Source organism: Pseudorasbora parva, chromosome 20 (genome assembly GCF_024679245.1).
Source record: "Pseudorasbora parva isolate DD20220531a chromosome 20, ASM2467924v1, whole genome shotgun sequence".
NCBI lineage: Eukaryota > Metazoa > Chordata > Actinopteri > Cypriniformes > Gobionidae > Pseudorasbora > Pseudorasbora parva.
The window spans coordinates 38,628,004-38,648,863 of NC_090191.1; the positions used below are offsets into that span (position 1 = coordinate 38,628,004).

The window sequence follows — 20,860 nt, forward strand, 5'->3', positions numbered from 1 at the left end:
GCTACCGGGAGATCTAGCGGGAAGCGGTGCAGAATTCTCTGTTATAAACCATAGATATCAGATCAAACCATGATCTGACATGGAATCCAGGAGAAACCATTGCAGTATAAATGAAGATCAGGGTTTATGGTCCACAAATCATAAATATTCACCATGGACCTAATATAGTAACACCCCATGGTATTGTGACAGAAATAGTTGAATTTATTATGTTATTATTATTATTATTATTATTATTACATTGTTCATCTCAGGGTTTGTACAACATTTTGAGAGTGAAATTCAAGTACTTTTCAAGGGCTTTCAAGCGCGTCACACTTTTTCCTGCACTTAAAAGCTGTAAATATTATCCAATTTAAATGTTATTTTTGTGATCTTTTGTACAGCGAGAAAATGTAAAGGTGTGGGCCACTTTGTGGCAAACATGCTCTTTTATTTAAAAAACACATGAAATTACACTTATTCCTTTATTAGCAATTTCCACTTCTTAATATAATGTATTAAGAGGTGGAAATTGCTAATAAAGCAATAAAAAAGTAGAAGTGACACAGTGTAATGAAAAACAACAACTTTTCTTCGAACTGTGAATGAATTACCCATAAAACAAAAAAAAATGCACCTTTTTTAATCACTGAAACTGTCTGATACTATAAAAGAACAATGGTACATTTAATAAGAGTAGAATATTTACATTTTCCATATAAAATGTTTTTTGCACATCACTGTTGTTAATAAAAGTAATTTTTATCTGCATATCAATTCAAGTACACTTTTTGACAAGACAACGCAAAACAATAGTAATTTTATGATTAAATTAACTTTGATACATTTTCTTTACTTGTCTGGAGCCCTGAAAAGACATTACTTTTTGAAGAGTTGAAGATTTGAGGCAACAGGTATTGCAGGCAACTTTTTTTAAAAACACTTGAACGGAAAATCCCCTAAATTCCAGAGTATGACACTATATTTTTGTTTTAACAACATGATCGTTGTCAGTAATGTGACCAGTTGGTGAGCTTTGTTATGTGTTCACCAAGCTTGCAACAAGCTCCTTGGTGGTTTCGATTCCTCTATTGTTGTTGGCAATGGTTTCCTGTCCTCTGTAATCCTTCCTGCAGTTCTGACTATTCTAGAAGCACATTATGCAGTCAAATCGGCCTACTGTCCTGCTGAGTAGGAAGCCACACAGAATGGTCATTTTTATGCCTTCAGTTGTCAAACAATCGCTCAGTGACTGGTTCTGCTGCTTGCTACAGAAACTCCATTAGCTGAGGAATGCGTTGGGGAGGAAAGGTGTGGTGACCAGGGACTTCCTGTGGGGTAGGGGGAGTGAGAAGGGGCTGTTTTATTAGAGCTTGCAGATCAGTGTACATTGGCAAGCGTGATGAGTTGCAGTCATTATAGGCGTGTCCAGAAATCCCCTGGAAAAGCTCAAAATAAAAAGCAGGTTGTCTTTGGTTACGCTCATCTAATTCGTCTGTCAGTAGCACAGATAATATCAAGCAGAAATCAAGAGTCAGATAGTAGTGCCCCTGAAAAACCAGTTCGGTCGCACCTCATGTGTCCTGCTCCACTTAAGTTGAGTATGCCGTGACCACCATGTGTGACAGAAATCAGCTAACACATGACTGAAAACAAGGAACAAAAACCCTAACATTACCACATACCACACCCTCCTGCTTATCAGCTCTCTAAGGACACCATGGGGCCTACAGAGTGCAGAGTTTACTTTCTCCCTTTAATGCACATGATTGATCTCTGACCAGTAGAGACGGTCCGGTCGGACCTCAAGCATACCTTTAACCTGTTGTTCTTGTTCCCTGTCCTCTCTGAATGTGTTGCTCCACATGAGAGCGAGGACATGATTCCTCACAGCAAGGGAGGTAGAGCTGCTTTTTCTGTTGCATTACCTCATCAGGCTAGTGTTTATTTTGCCTTTGTCACACTCTGCTGTGCAGAGGCATCCGTGTTAACCCTGTCCTTCCTGGTTTAGTTCTACACAGCCTTCTGTTCACATTGCTGATGGTGTCTGCTTTCCCAAGCATTACGTCAGCAGTACCTTGACAAACCCATCTTTTAGAAACTTCTGTAGGACTACGTTGTTGAAAAAACATGTTGGGGACTGAAATCAAGCTAGCGTCAAGTCTCACTACTTTATGGGCACCAATCAAAGTTTACATGACCGACATGGATGGTTCAGCCTGGCTAATGAACAACCCTCGGAGATCTGATAGAGACCACATCACTGAACCCATAGGCGGCATAAGCTGATGTGGTGAGCTGCAATCCCTTGCACGCACTCAACAGCTCAACAGGCCCCGCAGAGACGCTCACGCCCCCTCATTTAAAAAGCCTTCATCAGCTTTTGTTGTTTTGAACAGGGAATTAATGGGCTCTTGGCGAGTGTTGTTTCTTGTTAATTGGTCTGATCTGAACACGTGACAAAATCCTTTAATAAACAAATTCTGTAAAGTATTGTTTTCCATTCTCATTTGTGCTTGTCCGGTCACTTCACGTGATTTAAGCTATTGACCTTCGCGGTGTGATGGGTGGCACGTCCAAAGTATTGAAAGACTTCGCTCTGTCATTAAAGATTTGCCCTATTGGTCACATAAGGTGTCTCTTTGTTGTGAGAACAACACATTTTCTCTGCAATATCAATATGCCACCTGTCCAAGCAGTCTCGAGCATAAGATATCTGATTGCACTAGTTTAGCAGCTGATATTTGGTTAATTTATTTGAGATCCCCTATTCAATGCTCTGAGGGTGCTGTGGTCAGGGTAAAGGCTTAACCAACCCTTACTAGAGCAAAGAACAAGAGAGAGAAGCTCAGGAAAATATATTTGAGTCTGTGGATTGTTTTTCCAAACTTGAGATGGGTTAGGAAGATAGTCAACTAGTCTCGCTAGTGAGTTTATTATAGCAATACTTTTTGTTGCTTTTAAAATCAATTTGTAGATGCAGCGTCTCTGTGTTAAGGTGCTCCGCTTTAGCATGCTAACATTCGGCATTGAAAAAAACCCTTTCTGGAAATTAAATTATGAAGCGAAATGAATTCATATAAACATAATTATTTATTTACTGTACATGTATTTAGTTATGTTAACAACTGTCAGTTATCTTATTGTAAGCTGCACTTACTAAAGAAAGAATAATGCAAGAATAATCTAGTAGGGATGCACGATATTGGATTTTGCCGATATCCGATATGCCGATATTTTTCAGCTCATTTTGGCCGATGCCGATATATGTTTATTTTTTCCCTTTGTTTGGAAACAACACCATTTTGAGCAAAAACTATTTTTTTTTCATTCTGGTTTCAGATTTCTGAGGTCTCCTTACTAAAAGGATTCTTGTTGAAGATAAATAAATGTTAATAAAGTTCTTTTTATGATAAGAGTATATTAAAAGCCCTGAAAATAACAATAATAAAGTCAGTAGTTTTTCACCCCAGATGCAGCTGTAACCTAAATATTGTATTTTTGGATTTAACGTTTGTGCACATGAAGTGGGGGTGGCATGACATCCATTGATGCTGTCTTTTAATTCTACAATTATTGTAGAGCTCCTTGGATAATTTTTCATCATCCATTTCGTAAAATTTTATTACAGATTAATACACTGTATATAAAAGTATTTAATTTACAAGTGTCATGCTTGTGATTTATGACATCATTACTGATTTGTTTATTCAGAACAAGAAGTAACTTCAATTTATTTGTGTATTCTACTTTTCATTGTATTACTGTAACAACAGCGCACCCACTACATGTATAAATATATAGCGGTCTAGATGGAGGGCACTAGGACCTGGAGGAGCTTCTGCTGCTGTGGAGGCTGCCGCACGCGCTAGAGAGTGGGCTAGTTTTGTTGTGAAAACGTGGCAAATCTGCTGCTGACGGTCAGGTCCTTCTGTATGTGCATTCAGAAATTCAAGGCAGCATTTAAAAACAGCCAATATAAATCACTGTACATGCAATGTATTTTCTTGTTTTCACTTGAAGAATGACTGCAGTGCTGACATGGTCTTATCGCTGTAGCACTCCTTGCACACGTGAGTTATTGCAGGCACATATCAACACGTTATCATATCGGCAAGGCATATCGGCATAATGTTTTCATATCGACCGATGCCGATTTTTATATTTTAAGCGTTTATCGGCCGATTCCGATGTCGTGCCGATAATATCGTGCATCCCTATAATCTAGTTAATTTTATAAAGTGTAGTAGTTTTTAGGGCTGGGAATTTCACGATTTGATTTTGATTCACAAGCTTGCTGTTCGATTCGATTTTGATTCAATATAGATTATTTTGGATATATATCAGGTATTATAAATGGCATTGGAAAACCAATCTCTTAACTAGTCAGTTGTAGAGTCTTACAGTTGTCATTTGGAGCAACATTAGCTTACAGTAATGAAGGAAAAAATGATTTGTTTACAAACACTTAAATTACACTCAATGTTTTTATAAAAATGAAGTTATGATATTCATTTTTTACCCAGCCCTAGTAGTTTTGCATGTAAACATGTTTATTCTAAGAGCTTTGGGGCTTTATTATAAACGTTGGAATTTTAAAAGGTGTTTAGCCTTTAAGTAGATGTTTTCTGGATATGAAAACCGTGTGAGTCATGCACTGTAAAGTTCAGTGCACGCAACCCCAAACCACCTGTTATTCCAAAATCCCCAGGCAGTCTAGGCCTTGCAGGAGGGGAATTACGACTGTCTTTAACAGTTCACACACAATATTCAGCCTCTGTACTCTGTTAGCTGAGAAGGTCCTTGTCCATTAATGTGTTGTCACTTTAGCCCAGGACTGTTCCCTTATAAGGGGCTCTCTGCTTTTGTTTTGAGCTTTGAGCGCTCATGAAAGCGGATCGGCTTCTCTGTGGTATGACCATGTAAGACCAGAGTGCACTGCACATTTCACACAATCTTCTGTACTGTATTGTTCCAGAAAAGTGCATTATTTTAAATACTTAAAGTGTTCATATCATGTCATTGGCTTAAGGAACAAGATACATTTAAACTTTATATTATAATTTTTTGATTTATAATATAAAGTTTAAATGCATCTTGTTCCTTAAGCCAATGACATGATATGAACACTTTAAATGCACTTGAAAATGCAATTATTTGTTTACCTGCTGTGGGATAATCAGTTTGCTTCATCTGAGAAGTACTGGAATAATCTATATCTGCCATGCTACACATGGATGTCACCAGTTAAGAGCATGTGTGGGCTGTTTTGGGCTCCCGCATCAGGAACAGGCTCCTGACAAAGAAGCCTTTGCTTTGAATGGATTCATTATTCAGCAGTACTGAAGTCAAACCTCTCCTGTTGTTAAAATGAGCTGCGGGTTGACCTGTGCTGACCTTTGTTTGCTAAATGCTTATGTTCATTGTCTGTGTTTCAGGATGTGGAGAAAGAGAAAGAGCTGCGCACTCATCTCACTCATGAGGACATCAGACAGAAGGTCGAACAGTACAACGCAGACTCACGTGACCTCTTTAAAATGACACTGGTGAGTTAATGATCTCTGGCACTTACAAACAGATCATAAAATAATCGAATCGCTAATATTTTTCAAAATATTCTCAATCCATATCTGAACATCAGTGTTTATCAGCTCAGATCTCCAGAAGATGTAATCTTGAATTTTATTGTATGTAGTATAGATTAAAAGTAGGGATGCATGATATGTCACCGTATCGGTATTGGCCGATTATATTGAAGCTGATCAAAAAATAAAAGAGAGACGTTTTTGTCATATGAGAACAAAAGTAGTAAAAAAACAAAAAAATTAAATACAAATATTTAGTATCAAAAAGAGGACCCTCTGTAGACGCTCTTGACCCCAAAACTAGTCCAGGCTTTCAAATGGAATAACCTAAGAAAAGTCTTGAAACCTTTTTTTAAACAAAACAAAAAACAAACATATTTTATTACCTTTTGCTCAGTTGTTACACATTTTCAAAATGTGTATAATGAAATTAAGTACAAATTGCAATTTATTTTTCGAAGTCTCAGACTTTGATTGTCCCGTTAAATAAACTTTCTCATTGTCCATGTTGTAATCTGTTTATCAAGCTTCCTAATTTATTATGTGACAGCCATAAGGACTTTACCACTGTACCTTTGTCCAGATCGCAGCTGCTTATCGCAGTCTGTTTCTGTGCTGTTTAGACTACTGGACTAGACTTAATTGAGCCAGCGTGGCAAAAACACTTTGTATTAGTATATCTGACATTTTCCTCATTAAGCATACACCGTGGTCTTGGATCATTAAGTTTAAGACCTGTGTTCAGTGGGGTTGTGTGTCAGTGTGGTGGAGAGCAATGCATTGAGTTTCAGAGGAGGTTCGTGAGCTGTAATTACACCCCCCGTGTCTCGCCTGTAGCCTGCAGTCACGGCTGCCATTTGGACTAATGAGCTTACAGACAGAAGAACCTCAAATCTGAGCTCCATCTGGACGCAGTCAGACAACACGGCAAGATATGCTCGACAGTGTTGAGGAAGTTGCTTTGAAACTGAAGCTACTCATCAAATTAAGCAGTTCTTTAGTTAACAAGTTACTTGTTAAAAGCAATAAAACATATAATGAATGATTATTTGACTAAGTCATAAAACCAAAGCAGTATTTATGTGGCACACAAACTGTGAGGATCATCTACTTATACTCCTACTAGGGTTGGGCCAATAGACGATGCCAATGTTAAGACTGTGTTAAGCCGGCAGCGTGATTTACCCGTCCCCCTGCAAATAATGACGTTGTTCTCGATCACAATGCAAATTACATTCAAAACAGTTCAATTAACACAATTTAAACACTAACGATTTTATTGTGCAAAAAACAGCAAACAAATTACTGGCTACTAGATGTTTTACACAAACTAAACCAATGATATTCAAATGGCGGACCGTGGCATGTTTACATCCGGACCGCGAGACTAGTCACTTCTAGTTGAAATGAGCAGAGTGTCTAAACAGCGGTGTGGATCACACCACAAGCACTCAGGATTGTTTGTGCTAATGATATTTCAGCCCTATATACTCTAGTAGTTTTATCTTTTCTCTCATGCATATGTTACCACTATTTTAATTAATTTCTATGTAAAGCACTTTGAATTGCCATTGGGTATGAAATGTGCTATACAAATAAACTTGCCTTGCCTTGCCTTTTAAAACCAAACACGCTTCATTCAAGCCCTTTCAACTCTGTGTGCGTTCTCTCTTTCTCCAGACGCCACACAAACAGACTCAAACACAACCCCCCCGATCATCCATCGCAATATTTCACTGTAAACATCATCTAATGCCCAACCCTAACTCATACGCTTACTTTAAATACAACTATAATACAGTATATGATATGTATGTTTTGAATCAGTGCATTGAAATGACCTGGCTGAAAGGAGCTGATTTGCTGAAAAACGAATCGAGAGAGACTATCTTAGACAATGCATTTGATTGCATTTTTCCTAAAAACAGCGATGTAACATTGTCAAACTGAACCGCTGCTCATTTGAGAAAAGCATACTTAGCTAACCCTCCACACTGGTGTGCATTGATCAGAATAAATCTTTGCTGTTTTAGTCATAAATCTGAACATCTTTCTGTCCTCTGTCTCTGTCCTGCAGAATGCTAACGGCATGTACACAGGCTTCATCAAGGTGCAGATGGACCTGCGGAGGCCCATCACGGTGAAAGGAGGCAGGGCAGGAGGGGTCAAAGGTCAAGAGGCGTTTTACCTTCCGCGTGGCTCCATAAACACCCTGCACATCAGCAGCGCCAACACGGTGCGACAGGTTATCGAAGCCCTGCTAAAAAAGTTCACCGTGGCCGACAACCCCGCCAAGTTCGCCTTGTTCAAGCGCTTCAGCAGAGAAGACCAAGGTGAGACACGGAAAATGCATCAGCATATATGGGTGTGTACAGTACATGGTAATGACTCAGGACCCCAGTGTATACAGTGTGTGTTTTGGCAGGACCAGATGCATTCTTGGAATAGGTCAATATCAGGAATGTGTGTGTATTTATGAACGTTCTTGACTTCTGGCACACACGCATACAGGATAGGCCTGTGCTTTTAAGCATATGTGCACGCAAGCCACGCATGTGCCAAGAATACACCATGCCAGCGTAGTAAACACACATACACACCAGCTGTTGTCTGTGCCAACCTGCTGAATGCAGACACTAACCACCCTCATCTCCCACAATTCATTGCCATATAGGAATATTCTAAGCTAGGATGGGTCAGGATGGTCAACTTTACTAGTGTCTAGTTAGTTTTTTCAGGTTCAGAGCGACATCAAACAGTGAATTCCTGAGTACTGGTTTTCCTCCCATAATGTCAAAGTGTTTCCAGTCCATCTCCTTCCTCTGACAGCTTTTCCTCTGCCACTGTGTAAGCCCCCCGTTGACGTCACACACGCAGCAGGAAGCCAGACGCACATATGGCTCAGTGATTTTAAGTACCTGCTTTCAAAATCCATGCGCCGGGTTGGAATGTGCTCTGGTTTATTTGACAGAAACGAATCCTTAAAAGAATTGGCTCATAAGAGTCGTTCATTCATGAATCAGACTATACCACTGGGAATATTTATTAAGAAAATATCTTATGCAATTTATCTTAAATCTTTTAATTCTGCCTGCACATTTAAAGCAAAATGACTTAAATATCACAATTTGGCATGTAAAAAATACAAAATTATTCTGTATTATCCATTGAATCCAACTGTCAAGTAATATATTTTATCTATATAGTTTTGTTTTACTCCTCATTTAGTAGATCTATACATAATTTTCACGTCTTATTTTAAGTATTTAAGTTGTCTTTTTATAATATATATATATATATATATATATATATATATATATATATATATCTATCTATATATATATATATATATATATAGTCATCTTTATATATTCATACATACATACATATACATTAAGATTTCACATATTTTAAACCTAAAACTCTCTAGTCAACTACTTTTTCAATTCGGTCACAGTCAATTGATGAACTTCATAATACTTTTGGGAGATATTACGCTCATCTCTAGTTATTTTGTAGGAGTGTTTGTGTAGGAGCCAATAACTGCTGCTGCCAATGGGGGGATTTTTGCTGAGGAGGCTGTCTGGAACAGTGACTTTTTTCTTCCTCTCCGCCGTCTGAGATGGAGCATTTTCATGAGGTGTCACCTCCGTGAGAGATCTCCAGCACATGCATATGTGAGACGTGTTTGACAGCTGTTTGTAATGCGTGTTACTGTGCCGTTAAGCTCTTAAACAGCCCGTCTAGACTAGATGACTTTAAGAAATGCTAAAGTTTAGATGCTGATAAACTCCCATCTCAGAGCTCATTATAGAAACAGACAGACCCTCATGTGTGATATCACAGCGGTACGGCCTATAAAAGAGCATGAATCAACCGCATTAGTGTAGACATAATAACAGCCCTGCATGTTCTGATTAACCCCCGCCGGAGGCAGAAGAAAGCCCCTGTTAAACAGGAAGTGAGATGAGAGTATTCCTCAAGAATGAAGAAATTCAGGTCTGCGTCTTCTTCCACACTCTGGGTGGAGGAAAATCTCCAATAATGCTGAAGTAAACACAGAAGTTCTAGAGAATTAACTTTTGTTCCTGATATGAGGTGGTGCTCTTCCTTTTTTCGTGCTTAAAGTTTGTTTTTGCTTTGAAATTTGGCATGAGATCAACATTCTGTAACATTCAGCAGCGGTGTAGTTTGGAGTCTCTTCCTCTTTGTGGTGTGGCAGGTCATTATTATAATACAATAAAAGTCCTTTAAATGACATAAACGTATATGCAACTTTTCAGAGAGGTTACTGTTTATTTGTATAGCACTTTATACAATACAGATTGTTTCAAATCAGCTTTACAGTGATAACAGCCAGCATATATGGCTCAGTGATGCAAACTGACTTTAGTTCTGCTATAAAGCTAGTCTAAAAAGAAAATAGTAAGCAGGCATTATTCAGGTGAAATCAGTTTAGTGTTGATTCATTTCAATAACTGTGTTAATCAATAATGAAATGAGTTTACTCTTTTCTTCAGAACTGCTTTATAGATGAATCGGTGTCATCATCCAGCTCAGTTCAGTTCTCATTCAATAGAGTCGGTGCATTCAAGTCAATAATATTGCTGAATATTAAGTGTGGCCAAATAAGCAAACCAAAAGGTGAGCGGGTTCAGTCCAGGGCAGGGTTGCCAAGTCTGTGCAAATAAAACAGGGAAATATAAACTGTTCTCGGGCGGCCAAATTCTCCACTGAATTTGTACATCTGTGGGTGTTTTGAGGGTGTTGAAGCACCGAAATCATACTTATAGGGGTGGAAATCAACCCACAGAAAAATGTACCCATGGAAAAACTTAAAATTAGTGCAATTCTACAGGAAAACTGTGGCAACACTGGTCAACGGACCAGTTCTCTGGCCAGACGAACTAACATGGTTTGGTTTAATTTCACGCTGCATCCCAAGCCAGATTATAAATTGATATCATTCAGAATGTTTCATCCAGTTTCTTGTATCTCCTAAAGAAATAAAAGAAAAACTACAAATAATTTTGTGGATTTTCATAGTCGTGTGGCACATTTCCAAAGTTGTGTTCCTATACTAAAAACTACCAGTATGCATTTATTAAAACCTTTTATTGATCTATTCTGAGTCCAAATGGACTCGATTGCATTGAGGGCAACAACAAAAAAATGGACCTTCCTGATGCATCCCTAATTTGCATTTTTTTAGGTTTATTTTTTAGGTTCTGTGAATGAAGTGTCTGTGATGTAATAGTCTGGTTTTGTGTCTGTATGTGTGCAGTGTACACCTGTAAGCTGTCAGAGAAAGAACACCCTCTGTTCCTGCGTCTGGTGGCGGGACCCAGCACTGACACGCTCAGCTTTGTCCTGAAGGAGCAGCAAACCGGCGAAGTCTTGGTGAGGTTTCTATATTTTACACACAGTAAGGAGTTTAAGATGCAGTGGAATGGATGACAACAAAATTATATTATATGGATATACAGAAATTATTGACTGATATATTGATTTATTTAATATGGGGGTGGGGGCTAATGAATATTTTAGGCCTCCCTAAAGTAGGTCTAGTGATGTCCTTGGCATTTAGTGGATTGTGGATCATCACACACACACACACACACACACACACACACACACACACACACACACACACACACACACACACACACACACACACACACACACACACACACAGAGTAGTATAGATATTATATGATGATCCAAGAAAAAACAACAACACCACTGGTATCAGATCAGTATCAGACGATATTCAGAATGAAGGTATCGGATGTGGATCAATGTGAAAAAATGGTAACAATGCATCCCTAGTTTGTAGGTTACAGTGAATCTTAAATAAATAAAAGCCATTTATGGCATTCAAAGATTCGCATTGTTTATTGAAAGGTAAAATATCCCCATACTTTATTTTAAATAAGTTCTATTCTTTTGAACTTATAAAATAAACTCTATCACAGTTTCCCCTAAAATATTAAGCAGCACAAATGTTTTCAACATTTTTTGTTTTTAACAATGATTTCTAAAGGATCATGTGACTGAAGACTGGAGTAATGATGCTGACAATTCAGAATAAATTGCATTTAAAAAAATATAATTTCAATAGTAAAGTTATTTTAAATTGTAATAAGTTTTTTTTTTTAATTTTTGAATAATTTAAATTAAATAATTGCAGCCTCAGTGAGCATAAGAGACTTCTTTAAACAACATTTATCGACTCAAAACCTTTGAACAGTAGTGTGTATAGTTTTTTTGTTCATTGTTTGACTTTTGTTTGAAGAAAGCCTTGATGCTGACATTATTAATTATAAATAAATGAAAAAAATGAAGGAATTAACATCCATCTTCCTCTTTCATCAGTGGGACGCCTTTTCCATCCCCGAACTGCATAACTTCCTCCGTATCCTGGATAAAGAGGAGCAGGACCAGATCTGTTCAATAACCAGACGCTACAACGCCTACAGAGAGAAACTGGACGAGGCCATGAAAGCAGCGGGCGGCCCGGGCTAAAGCTGACGCACTGCAGCACTGCTGCCTCTAGTGGTCACTGTCTATAATGAACACTATTAGGTGTTTCTGTGCCAAGCGGACACCCCGTCTCAGAACTCACAGGAGAGCACTGACCTCCCAAAATGCACCTCAGGTGCCATATTTACCCTTCCGCCCTCTTGTGATCGCTCACGGTTTCAGCCGTCGCAGATATTTCTCATGTTTTCTGTTCTTTTACCTCGTGAAGTTGTGAATGATGCAAACGTGAAATTGTTTTTTATTTAATTGTTGGATGCTGTGGTTTGTAAATATTTCTGTTTGTTGTTTTAATTTATGTGGGTGAAGTTTTATTCTTTTGTTTATTTTACTGAAAGAGTCTTATTTTATTTCAAATATGCTTATTGACCAGAAACTGATGGGATTGGGGATTATTTTTGTTTTATATTAAATACCAATTCAGTCATAATGTGCCCTACCAAAGATAGTGTTGGCATTTGATGTGCTGTTGAGGACAAACGGACGTGACCTGAAAACCAAACGGACAGGAAGGGCATGTTTGTGATGGACAAGATTGAATGTGATGACGTAGGGGCAGGAAATGAGGAATAAAGCAATGTAGCATGTCATAATCATTAGTTGCTGAACGGATGGCCTAAATGCAAATTAAAAAAAACGAATGAAATCAGAAAAAGTATGCTTAAGCGTTTTTAGGTGATGTGCTAGAATTGGAACCAAATGGATTTCAGGAAGTTGGACAAAGGAGCATAGAGGATGTTGGAAAGTATGCAGCAAGTGTCACGCTGAGCTAGAGATCAGACTGATGTTGGTCAGGGTCAGACGCTCTTTCTCAGTGAATGATGGGTCATGATGACCTCTGCTTTGAGCAGATAATCAGTCAACAGGGCATTCGTTGTTCAGTAATCTCATCAACCCTGGAAAATGCGTTAAAGAGGACATATATGAGACAAATGACTGAATCTAGAAGTAATGAAGTTGTTTGTTTTGATGCTACAGCCTGAAAATGGTAGTGTGAACTTCCTTTCTTTCTGTGATTCATATGTATAATCACACTGATCTGATTTGCTGTAGCCATAGGATGCAAAGCTCTGCCAAAAGTTTATTTTACGTGCATTTCTTCGTGGCATGGTAGCTGAAAGGTTACTGTTGTGAGGTACAGTAAAATAAACGCGGACACGTTCATGGTCAGTGCTCCCTTTGTCACAGCAGCACACAAGTTCAACACTAATGGCGATGGTTTTAAATGATACTTGTGTATCAGTGGGTGGTTTAATATGTATACACATTTATATTTGAATATCTGTATGCTAGTGCTGCATGACGGTTTTCTGATGGGTACTGCAACATTAATGCATAGCGAGGTAGCGACACCTTGTGTTCAACTGCTGTAACTACATCTCTGCAGTCTCACCTGTGTCAGCTAATTCAATTATCTTAGTTTTTCTTTGTTATTATTGGTTTTATAACCTCTAACCAAAGATATTGTTAAAATGCATAGTTTAATTTAAGTTTGAAACCTATTGCCTGGTGCAATCAGTTTGTACACCTCAGTAAACTGAGGTTAAATTACAGTATATATCTATCTTTAATTGTAAACACTGGGTTAACTATAAATTAGAGTAATTTGTGTAATTATTGTGTGAAAGTGACATCACAACAGTCTCAATATATGCAATCGAAGAGGATTTGTCAGGGGAATAAGACCAGTAATTTTATAAATGCTTTTTGGGCACTTTGTTTTAATTCAGGGAGTTATTTCGTTTTATTAGTCTTCATCAGATGCCTATTGTCTTCCACTGTCTTTAAACGGCATTGCATCTAGTGGAAGCTCAGTCATGTTTGTATGTATTTTTTTTTTTTTTTTTTTTTTTTTATAATTAAAGCTGTTTTAGTACTTGATTTTTCTTTTCTTTTTTTTTTCCATAAACAAGCTTTTGTTTGTAGAGTAAGACTGTGAATGAATGTTAAACTGTATTCACATAGTAAAGTGTGGATACGAGTGAACTGCTTCAATACTTATTAGTATACGTGCATGTGTTATATTAATTCATGCATATTTTAGGCTGTTTTAGAACATCACATGACAGTGCTGTTGATCTTTCTGTTTAACAGCATAGTTAGACAGTTTGCTCACAAATCCCATACTCTGTATTTGCCAAAAAATCTCATTTTGTTCCACAGTTTTAAGTTAAGTGGTTTTGTGAATGTTTATGAATGACTTAAGTTTCATATATATACCGAAGATAAAGTCAGAACTCTGTTGGCATGAATATTGTGTTGGCAAGGTTTAGAAGAGCTTCGCTAAATATGCATAATTAGAATCCAAATGAATACAGATGTCATGCATTTTTGACAATGACGAAGGTTCTTTGAGGGTTTGTATTGTTACCAATCGTGGCCTTTCTTGTTAAAGACATGGTTTCTTTAAATAAAGATGAAATGTTTATCAATTCACTGCAGTCTCATCTGTTTGTGTGTGAGAAGAAATAATGCTGGAAAGGACTTGATCTCACTTTGGCGTAAGCTCAAAAAGATTTTTTTTAAATCTGCAACTCAAACACGTTTTTATTCAAATGCATTAAGTAGCTAATACTTATTAGAGGGGTATTGCACACATGGTTACACCAAGGGTTATTAGTCCACTTACTAGCTTTCAAAATCACGCCAAACCGTAAAGAATTTGTTTGAGGACAAGTCTTGCCCAAGGCAGCCACACACGTGAATGATGTGCCCTCTGGATGAACTCTTCCTCCTGTCTTCATCGATTCCTCACAGCAGCACACTTCATTCACGGAGCTGGAACACACGCTGAACTTTATACAACTATCAAAAAGGCACGAAGACTTAAACATGTAAGTTTACACCATTTATAAAGCCAGAATACCATATTAACCGTGAAGGAACTTACAAACGCTCACTGTGGATGGTTAAACGTCGTCTTTTTTAATGTTGCTCACTTCCAGACGCACTACTTCAGTGTAGTGTACTTAAAATTCTTCACATTCACAACTCGCACGAGCGACAGCGTTGAGCTGTATGTAGTGAGAAAAGCGGATTATTTGTGTTATTTAGTAAGAAAATCAGCTTTCGTTGGTGCTTTCGCATCTTTTGTATTAATGAAACACTTTACAACCTCTAATAAGGATATGTACTCATTAAAGAAAGATAGCACGTGAGTCTGTGCTGCCTCAAAATCTTACTATAGGCTAGAACGTTATATTTACTTTGCACATGTTCACAGAACATGTCGTGTGTTTGCGTATATATATATGTGTACTGTGTATAATTATGTACATTTAAATACACACACATGCATATTTAAATGTATGTATTGTATATATTTAAATGTGTGCGTATGTATGTATATATCTTAATATTTGATATATGAGCATTGTTTTTTTTCTTGTTTTTTTTCTTGAATGTATACATATATAAAAGTTACATTATAATATAATAATATAATATAATTACTGTAGACCACAACCCTAACGTTTGTTCAGAAAAGCTCAGAATGTTCTCTTTAATTTACACAATGACACACAACTGTGAGATGTCTTTGCCATAAATATTTATTTATTTATTTATTTATTTATTTATGCAGGCAAGGGCAGACTTCTGTAAGGGTTGTATTGTTGGCAGTTGCAGTTGGTTTGTATCTCATTCCCTCCCCTATTGACCCTGAGCCGTACATGTGAGTCTCACTTGCTGTTTCTCCACTTTGCAGTGAATTTAGCATAAATTAAGATTGCAGTCTTGTAGTGATGCATGTTTTCCCGCTGATGATTGTTTTTTTTTTTCAGGTTTGAGGGACCCCCGCCTGCTCTGGAGGGCCCTCTGGCAGTGAACACACGGCTACAGAGAGGTCGACAGATGTTTTCTGGTCAACTCAAAGGTCCGGAGTCTTTTACGGCAGACCAGAACGGTGAGCTCGGTCTTCTGCTTTTGTCTGTTTGTTACTTAGAAATACAGTCAGGTTTGACCTCTTCATTGTATCTCTCAAGGAAACGTCTACACAGGCACGGTTGACGGGAAGCTGTGGAGAATCAACAAGGAATCCCTCAGTTTCATCACTCAGATGGGCCAGAACATCCCTGAATGTGGTAAACCAACCATTGCACCAGCAGAAGACTAGAAAATGCTCATGCAGTTCTACCTGAATCCTTGGGCTGGGTAGATTACCGACAAATTGTAGTTACCGATTTCAAAAATTGTAGTTAGTAATGTAATCCATTTCATTACACATTTAAGGTAATGTAATCAGACTACTTTTAGATTACTTTTGAGCTAACTCGTTTATCATATTGATGTGATCAGGATAAGGATCCTGGTCCACAAAACAAGTCATAAGGCTAATTAAAAAAATATTTGATTTGCACATCTGCTGAATAAATAAGCTTTCCATTGATGTATGGTTTGTTAGGATAGTATAATATTTGGGCAAGATATTTTAAATCTAGAAATCTGAGGGTGCAAAAAAATCTAAATATGAAGAAAATAGCCTATAAAGTTGTCTAAATTAAATTACTACTAATAATACATTTTTATATATATTTACGGTAGGACATTTACAAAATATCTTCTTGGAACATGGTCTTTACTTAATATCTTAATGATTTTTGGCATAAAAGAAAAATTTATAATTTTTGCCACAAATATGGTGTGACTTATGACTGGTTTTGTAGTCCAGGTCTATTCTTTATCAAAAATATGAAATGCATTAAATATTACATTACATCAGAGTTTCCCAGACTGGGGTTCATGAGTTTAATGAAAAGCAATTAATTAAATAAAATAAATACAAACCATTAAAATAACTACTAATATATATTAGTATATATGTGACCATTAACAGAGATCAGAGAACTGTGAACTTAAAAAAAAAAAAAAAAAAAAAAATTGTTATATATATATATTAATATTATCATTATTATGATTATTGGCTTAATTGTATTATTGACCTAACTTATTAACTTAAATATCAGGGGGAACTATTAGCAATATATTTGTGAATTTGTACATTTTAATGTGTTTAAAAGACAAAAGCCTTCCAAAGAATGCATGGCTAAATGACTTGAGTGATCATTCAAATAATAATTAATGTGTTCATCAGGAGTTTATTAGATACGCTGAGTTTTGAGAAATTACTTTTTCATGCTTTTTTTAGAAAGGAAAATTTAAAGAGATAAAAAGGTACGAGGCAGAAACAGAATATTAATAATTGAATGCCATTGTGAGAATATGTAATCAATTAATAAACTAACTGTAGTCTGATTATGAGTAATTCATATTCACTTCAGGTGCCCTCTGTGTCTGGATGAATATGTATGGGCTGTTATGGAGGCGTTCTCTGGCTCGACACGTGTGGAATAACCCGACAGTCCCTGTGTCCTGCTGCCATCACGCATTAGACATGCTGAAGTGATTCACAAACACTTGAGTGTTGTTGTATCAAAGGCTCAGCTGTTCAAAAGAGTCTTGAATGCAGATGTCTTCATTAGAGCTCTCACGCCTTATGGTGTGGCTTATGAACATTTGATGCCTCCCTATACTATATTTAACCAGCCAGAGCTTTTTTTAAATTCTATGGTAATCTCTAGTGTGTCAGCAAGCAGAATGTAAAATGTGCCTGTACGTTAGTAGATACCATTGTTTTCCTGGTACAGATGGTAAGTTATCACGCTATCTATATTTGCATAATGCCGTTTTTTCTCCCCGTATATAGGCACAAGTACGGACTATGAGCCAATATGTGGGCGTCCACATGGTCTGCGATTGGACCATGACGGGCAGCTTATCGTGGCCGACTCTTACCTGGGTCTCTTCAAGGTTGACCCTTGGACTGGAGAGAAGACATTGCTACATTCCAGCGAAGAGGGTCTGTAAACATTTGAGTTTAGAAATGTGTGCTTTTAGAAAGTCTCAAAAAAGAAGCTTTTCAGCTTTTTAATATATTTTGGTTGCATTGGCCAGTGTTGTCATCTTTTATTTCTGTATATTTTCTTCTATATCTGCTTTTTTGCATTGTTGAGTTGTAAACTCCTAAAGGCCCGCAAATATATTCTACACCGATCAGGCATAACATTATGACAGGGGAATAACACTGATTATCTCTTCATCATGGGAGATAAAGTGGGGGGGATACATTAGGCAGCAAGTGAGCATCTCCAAAACTGCAGCTATTCTAGGGTGTTCCCGGTCTGCAGTGGTCAGTCTCTATCAAAAGTGATCCAAGGAAGGAATATATATATATATATAATAATAATAATAATAATACATTTTATTTATAATGCACTTTATATTAAACAAAATCTCAAAGTGCTACAGAATTAAAAAAAAAAAAAAACAATCAACAACAATAAATAAATAAAACCGAAAAATAAAATAAAATAAATTAAACAATATATATAATTATTATTATTTTTCATTTTATTTTGTCTTGTTGTGGCCTAAAGTGATGCCCAAAAGTGGAGGGGACGTTCGATTAAACCATCAAAATAGGAAGAAAGTATTTTTTTTAATATTAAAGTAAATATTTAAGTTAAATATTTAAGTATTTTTTTACAATGTAAAAAAAAGGTTACAGGAAAAAGCTAAGAATGACTGCAACATAATCAGTTATTAATATTTCATTGGTTCTCTCTTGTTTTTTCATGTGTTTATAATTTTTTTGTATGACAGCCTGACCCAATATTATGATGGCACAATTTGGCATGTTTCATTGCCTTATCACAAACAAAACAAGAGACTCCAAGCAACATGTAATATGCTTACAATATCTTTAACAAATTCATAATATTATTTTTGGATAAAGGGTGAAGATCACTTTTGGCCACTACTGTAATTGCACATTAGTTTTCTTTATCTCAGTGTACTTTACATTTGCTGCTTTGCGCAAAGTTGAAGACTTATCTAAAACATATTTACTTTGATTCCAATTACCTTCCTGCGATTTATAAGAGCATCATATTTAAAAAAGCCCTCACGTTCTTCTTCTAAGGAGCTGATGGGATTCCCTTTGGCTTTCTGAATGGCCTGGAGATTTCTAAAAACGGAACCGTGTTTTTCACAGACTCCAGCAGTAAATGGGGAAGACGTCATGTCCGTTATGAGGTGAGTGAGTGAAAGAAGAACACGGCATGAAAATTGACAACACAGTATTCGTACCTGAACTAAAGACTCGTTCTCTCTGCAGGTTTTGGAGACTAACTATCTGGGCCGCCTTCTCTCGTATGACCCTGTGACCGGTCACGTTCGGACACTGTTGGATTCTCTCTACATGCCTAATGGCTTTGCCTTCTCACCTGATGAGGACTTCCTGCTTCTGGCTGAGACTAGTATCGGACACATTATTAAGTAAGAGCTTTTTTTTTTTTTATATATATATATATATATATATCCGCATGTTAAAATATCTTGAGGAAATCTTCTGTTTCTCAGGTTCTGGTTGAAAGGGCATAAAGCAGGCACTAAAGAGATTGTCCTGAACAACATGATTGGTTATCCTGATAACATCCGCCTCAGTGACCGTGGCACATTTTTGGTGGGTGTAACCAGTGTTAGATTCCACGGTCGATTTTTCCCACCGTTCTTGGATCTGATTGGTCCGTACCCTGCTCTTAAACGCTTCATAGTAAAGGTGGGTAAATGTTAGATATGTGGAGTTTAGGTCAGCTCAGAAATGACAAAAGTGAAATCTTGTTGGCCCTCTTGCAGCTCATTCCTCTCAGCTGGTACGATGCTCTGTTGCCCAAGTACGGGCTGATTTTGGAGCTGGGGCCTGATGGAGAGGTGATTGACAGCCTGCACGACCCCACGGGCAACCTGACGTGGGCCATCAGCGACGTCTTCCAGCAGGGGGCGCACTACTATCTGGGCAGCACTGACTTGCCGTTTCTTTCTGTGTTGGAGGAGTGGAGCTGACCAGCTGGCTCTCTTAAAAGTGGCCTTACACATGGGAAAAGTAGGACTTTCGATAACCTTTTGTGGATAATGTACAATTTTAACAATGCACTAAAGTCTTGTGAAAACACTACATGTTGTCGTAACCAAATTCTATGATTTAAAGAAGACCTATTTTGTTTTTTTATGCTACGTTGCTGTTTGAAAACCATGAAAAAGGTCTACAAAACATAAAGGGAATTTTTCTCTATATCAGTGTCACTGTTTCTGAACGCCCTGAAACGCGTCCATTGTAGTCTTGAGGTTTCATCCGGAAACAAACACGTCACAGTATTGCTCATTTAAATAATTCCCGCACAGGGCATGTGCAAAATAAAAGGTCGAGCCCTGGTTGAGTTAGTTAGTAGTGGCTCCATCCGAAATCGCATACTTCACACTATATAATAGGCGGAAAACAGTATGAGACAAAAGAAGTATGTCCGAATTCAAAATGATTAATAAACAAGAACGCAAAAAGTACCTGGATGACCTACTACTTCTAGTGAGATTCTGAAGTGTGCATATGATGAACACTTTACTGTCCCATGGGGCCACAGGAGAGGATTTGTGAATGGCAGTGAAGCTGGTCGGTCACATGATTATGACCAAATGGCAAATGTAGTACATCCAGGTTACATTCATACTATGTAGAACATATATTTTTAAGCACTTTTTTCTAAATAAGTACCTACTCAAGAGAGTGCATGCGATTTCAGACGCAGCCAGTGTTACAGACAGACTGAGAAGAGGTGCTGCAACAATACGTGGAAATGACAGGTTTTTTTGTACATTCAAGCATGAAAACCTATTCTCGCAGACTACAAAAACAAAAT

The 20,860-nt window shown here is 37.4% G+C and overlaps 2 protein-coding genes across 4 annotated transcripts in view; both read left to right on the forward strand.

Annotated features, from left to right (window-relative positions):
• rassf3 (Ras association domain family member 3) overlaps positions 1-14,543 on the forward strand; it is a 40,429-nt gene extending 25,886 nt beyond the window's left edge. For all 3 annotated transcript variants that reach the window (XM_067427150.1, XM_067427151.1, XM_067427152.1), the window contains 4 exons: positions 5,421-5,528; positions 7,645-7,900; positions 10,852-10,967; positions 11,943-14,543. In XM_067427150.1, coding sequence (XP_067283251.1) covers positions 5,421-5,528; positions 7,645-7,900; positions 10,852-10,967; positions 11,943-12,092 — 630 coding nt within the window. In that variant the 3' untranslated portion in view covers positions 12,093-14,543. The remainder of the gene's footprint in view (positions 1-5,420; positions 5,529-7,644; positions 7,901-10,851; positions 10,968-11,942) is intronic.
• A 16-nt stretch (positions 14,544-14,559) lies between these two features.
• Positions 14,560-20,238, forward strand: zgc:194209 (uncharacterized protein LOC570908 homolog). Its single transcript, XM_067427153.1, has 9 exons — positions 14,560-14,941; positions 15,691-15,780; positions 15,890-16,011; positions 16,091-16,189; positions 17,812-17,964; positions 19,087-19,199; positions 19,282-19,442; positions 19,527-19,725; positions 19,803-20,238. Coding segments are annotated over exons 1-9 (1,146 nt in total). The 5' UTR covers positions 14,560-14,939; the 3' UTR covers positions 20,010-20,238.
• Positions 20,239-20,860: the final 622 nt, after the last annotated feature.

Excerpts from the sequence above, each read along its gene's own strand:
- zgc:194209 (XM_067427153.1), top strand. Across the intron at positions 16,012-16,090 it reads TTTTACGGCAGACCAGAACG|GAAACGTCTACACAGGCACG; the intron begins GTGAGCTCGGTC and ends GTATCTCTCAAG. Across the intron at positions 19,200-19,281 it reads GACGTCATGTCCGTTATGAG|GTTTTGGAGACTAACTATCT; the intron begins GTGAGTGAGTGA and ends TTCTCTCTGCAG.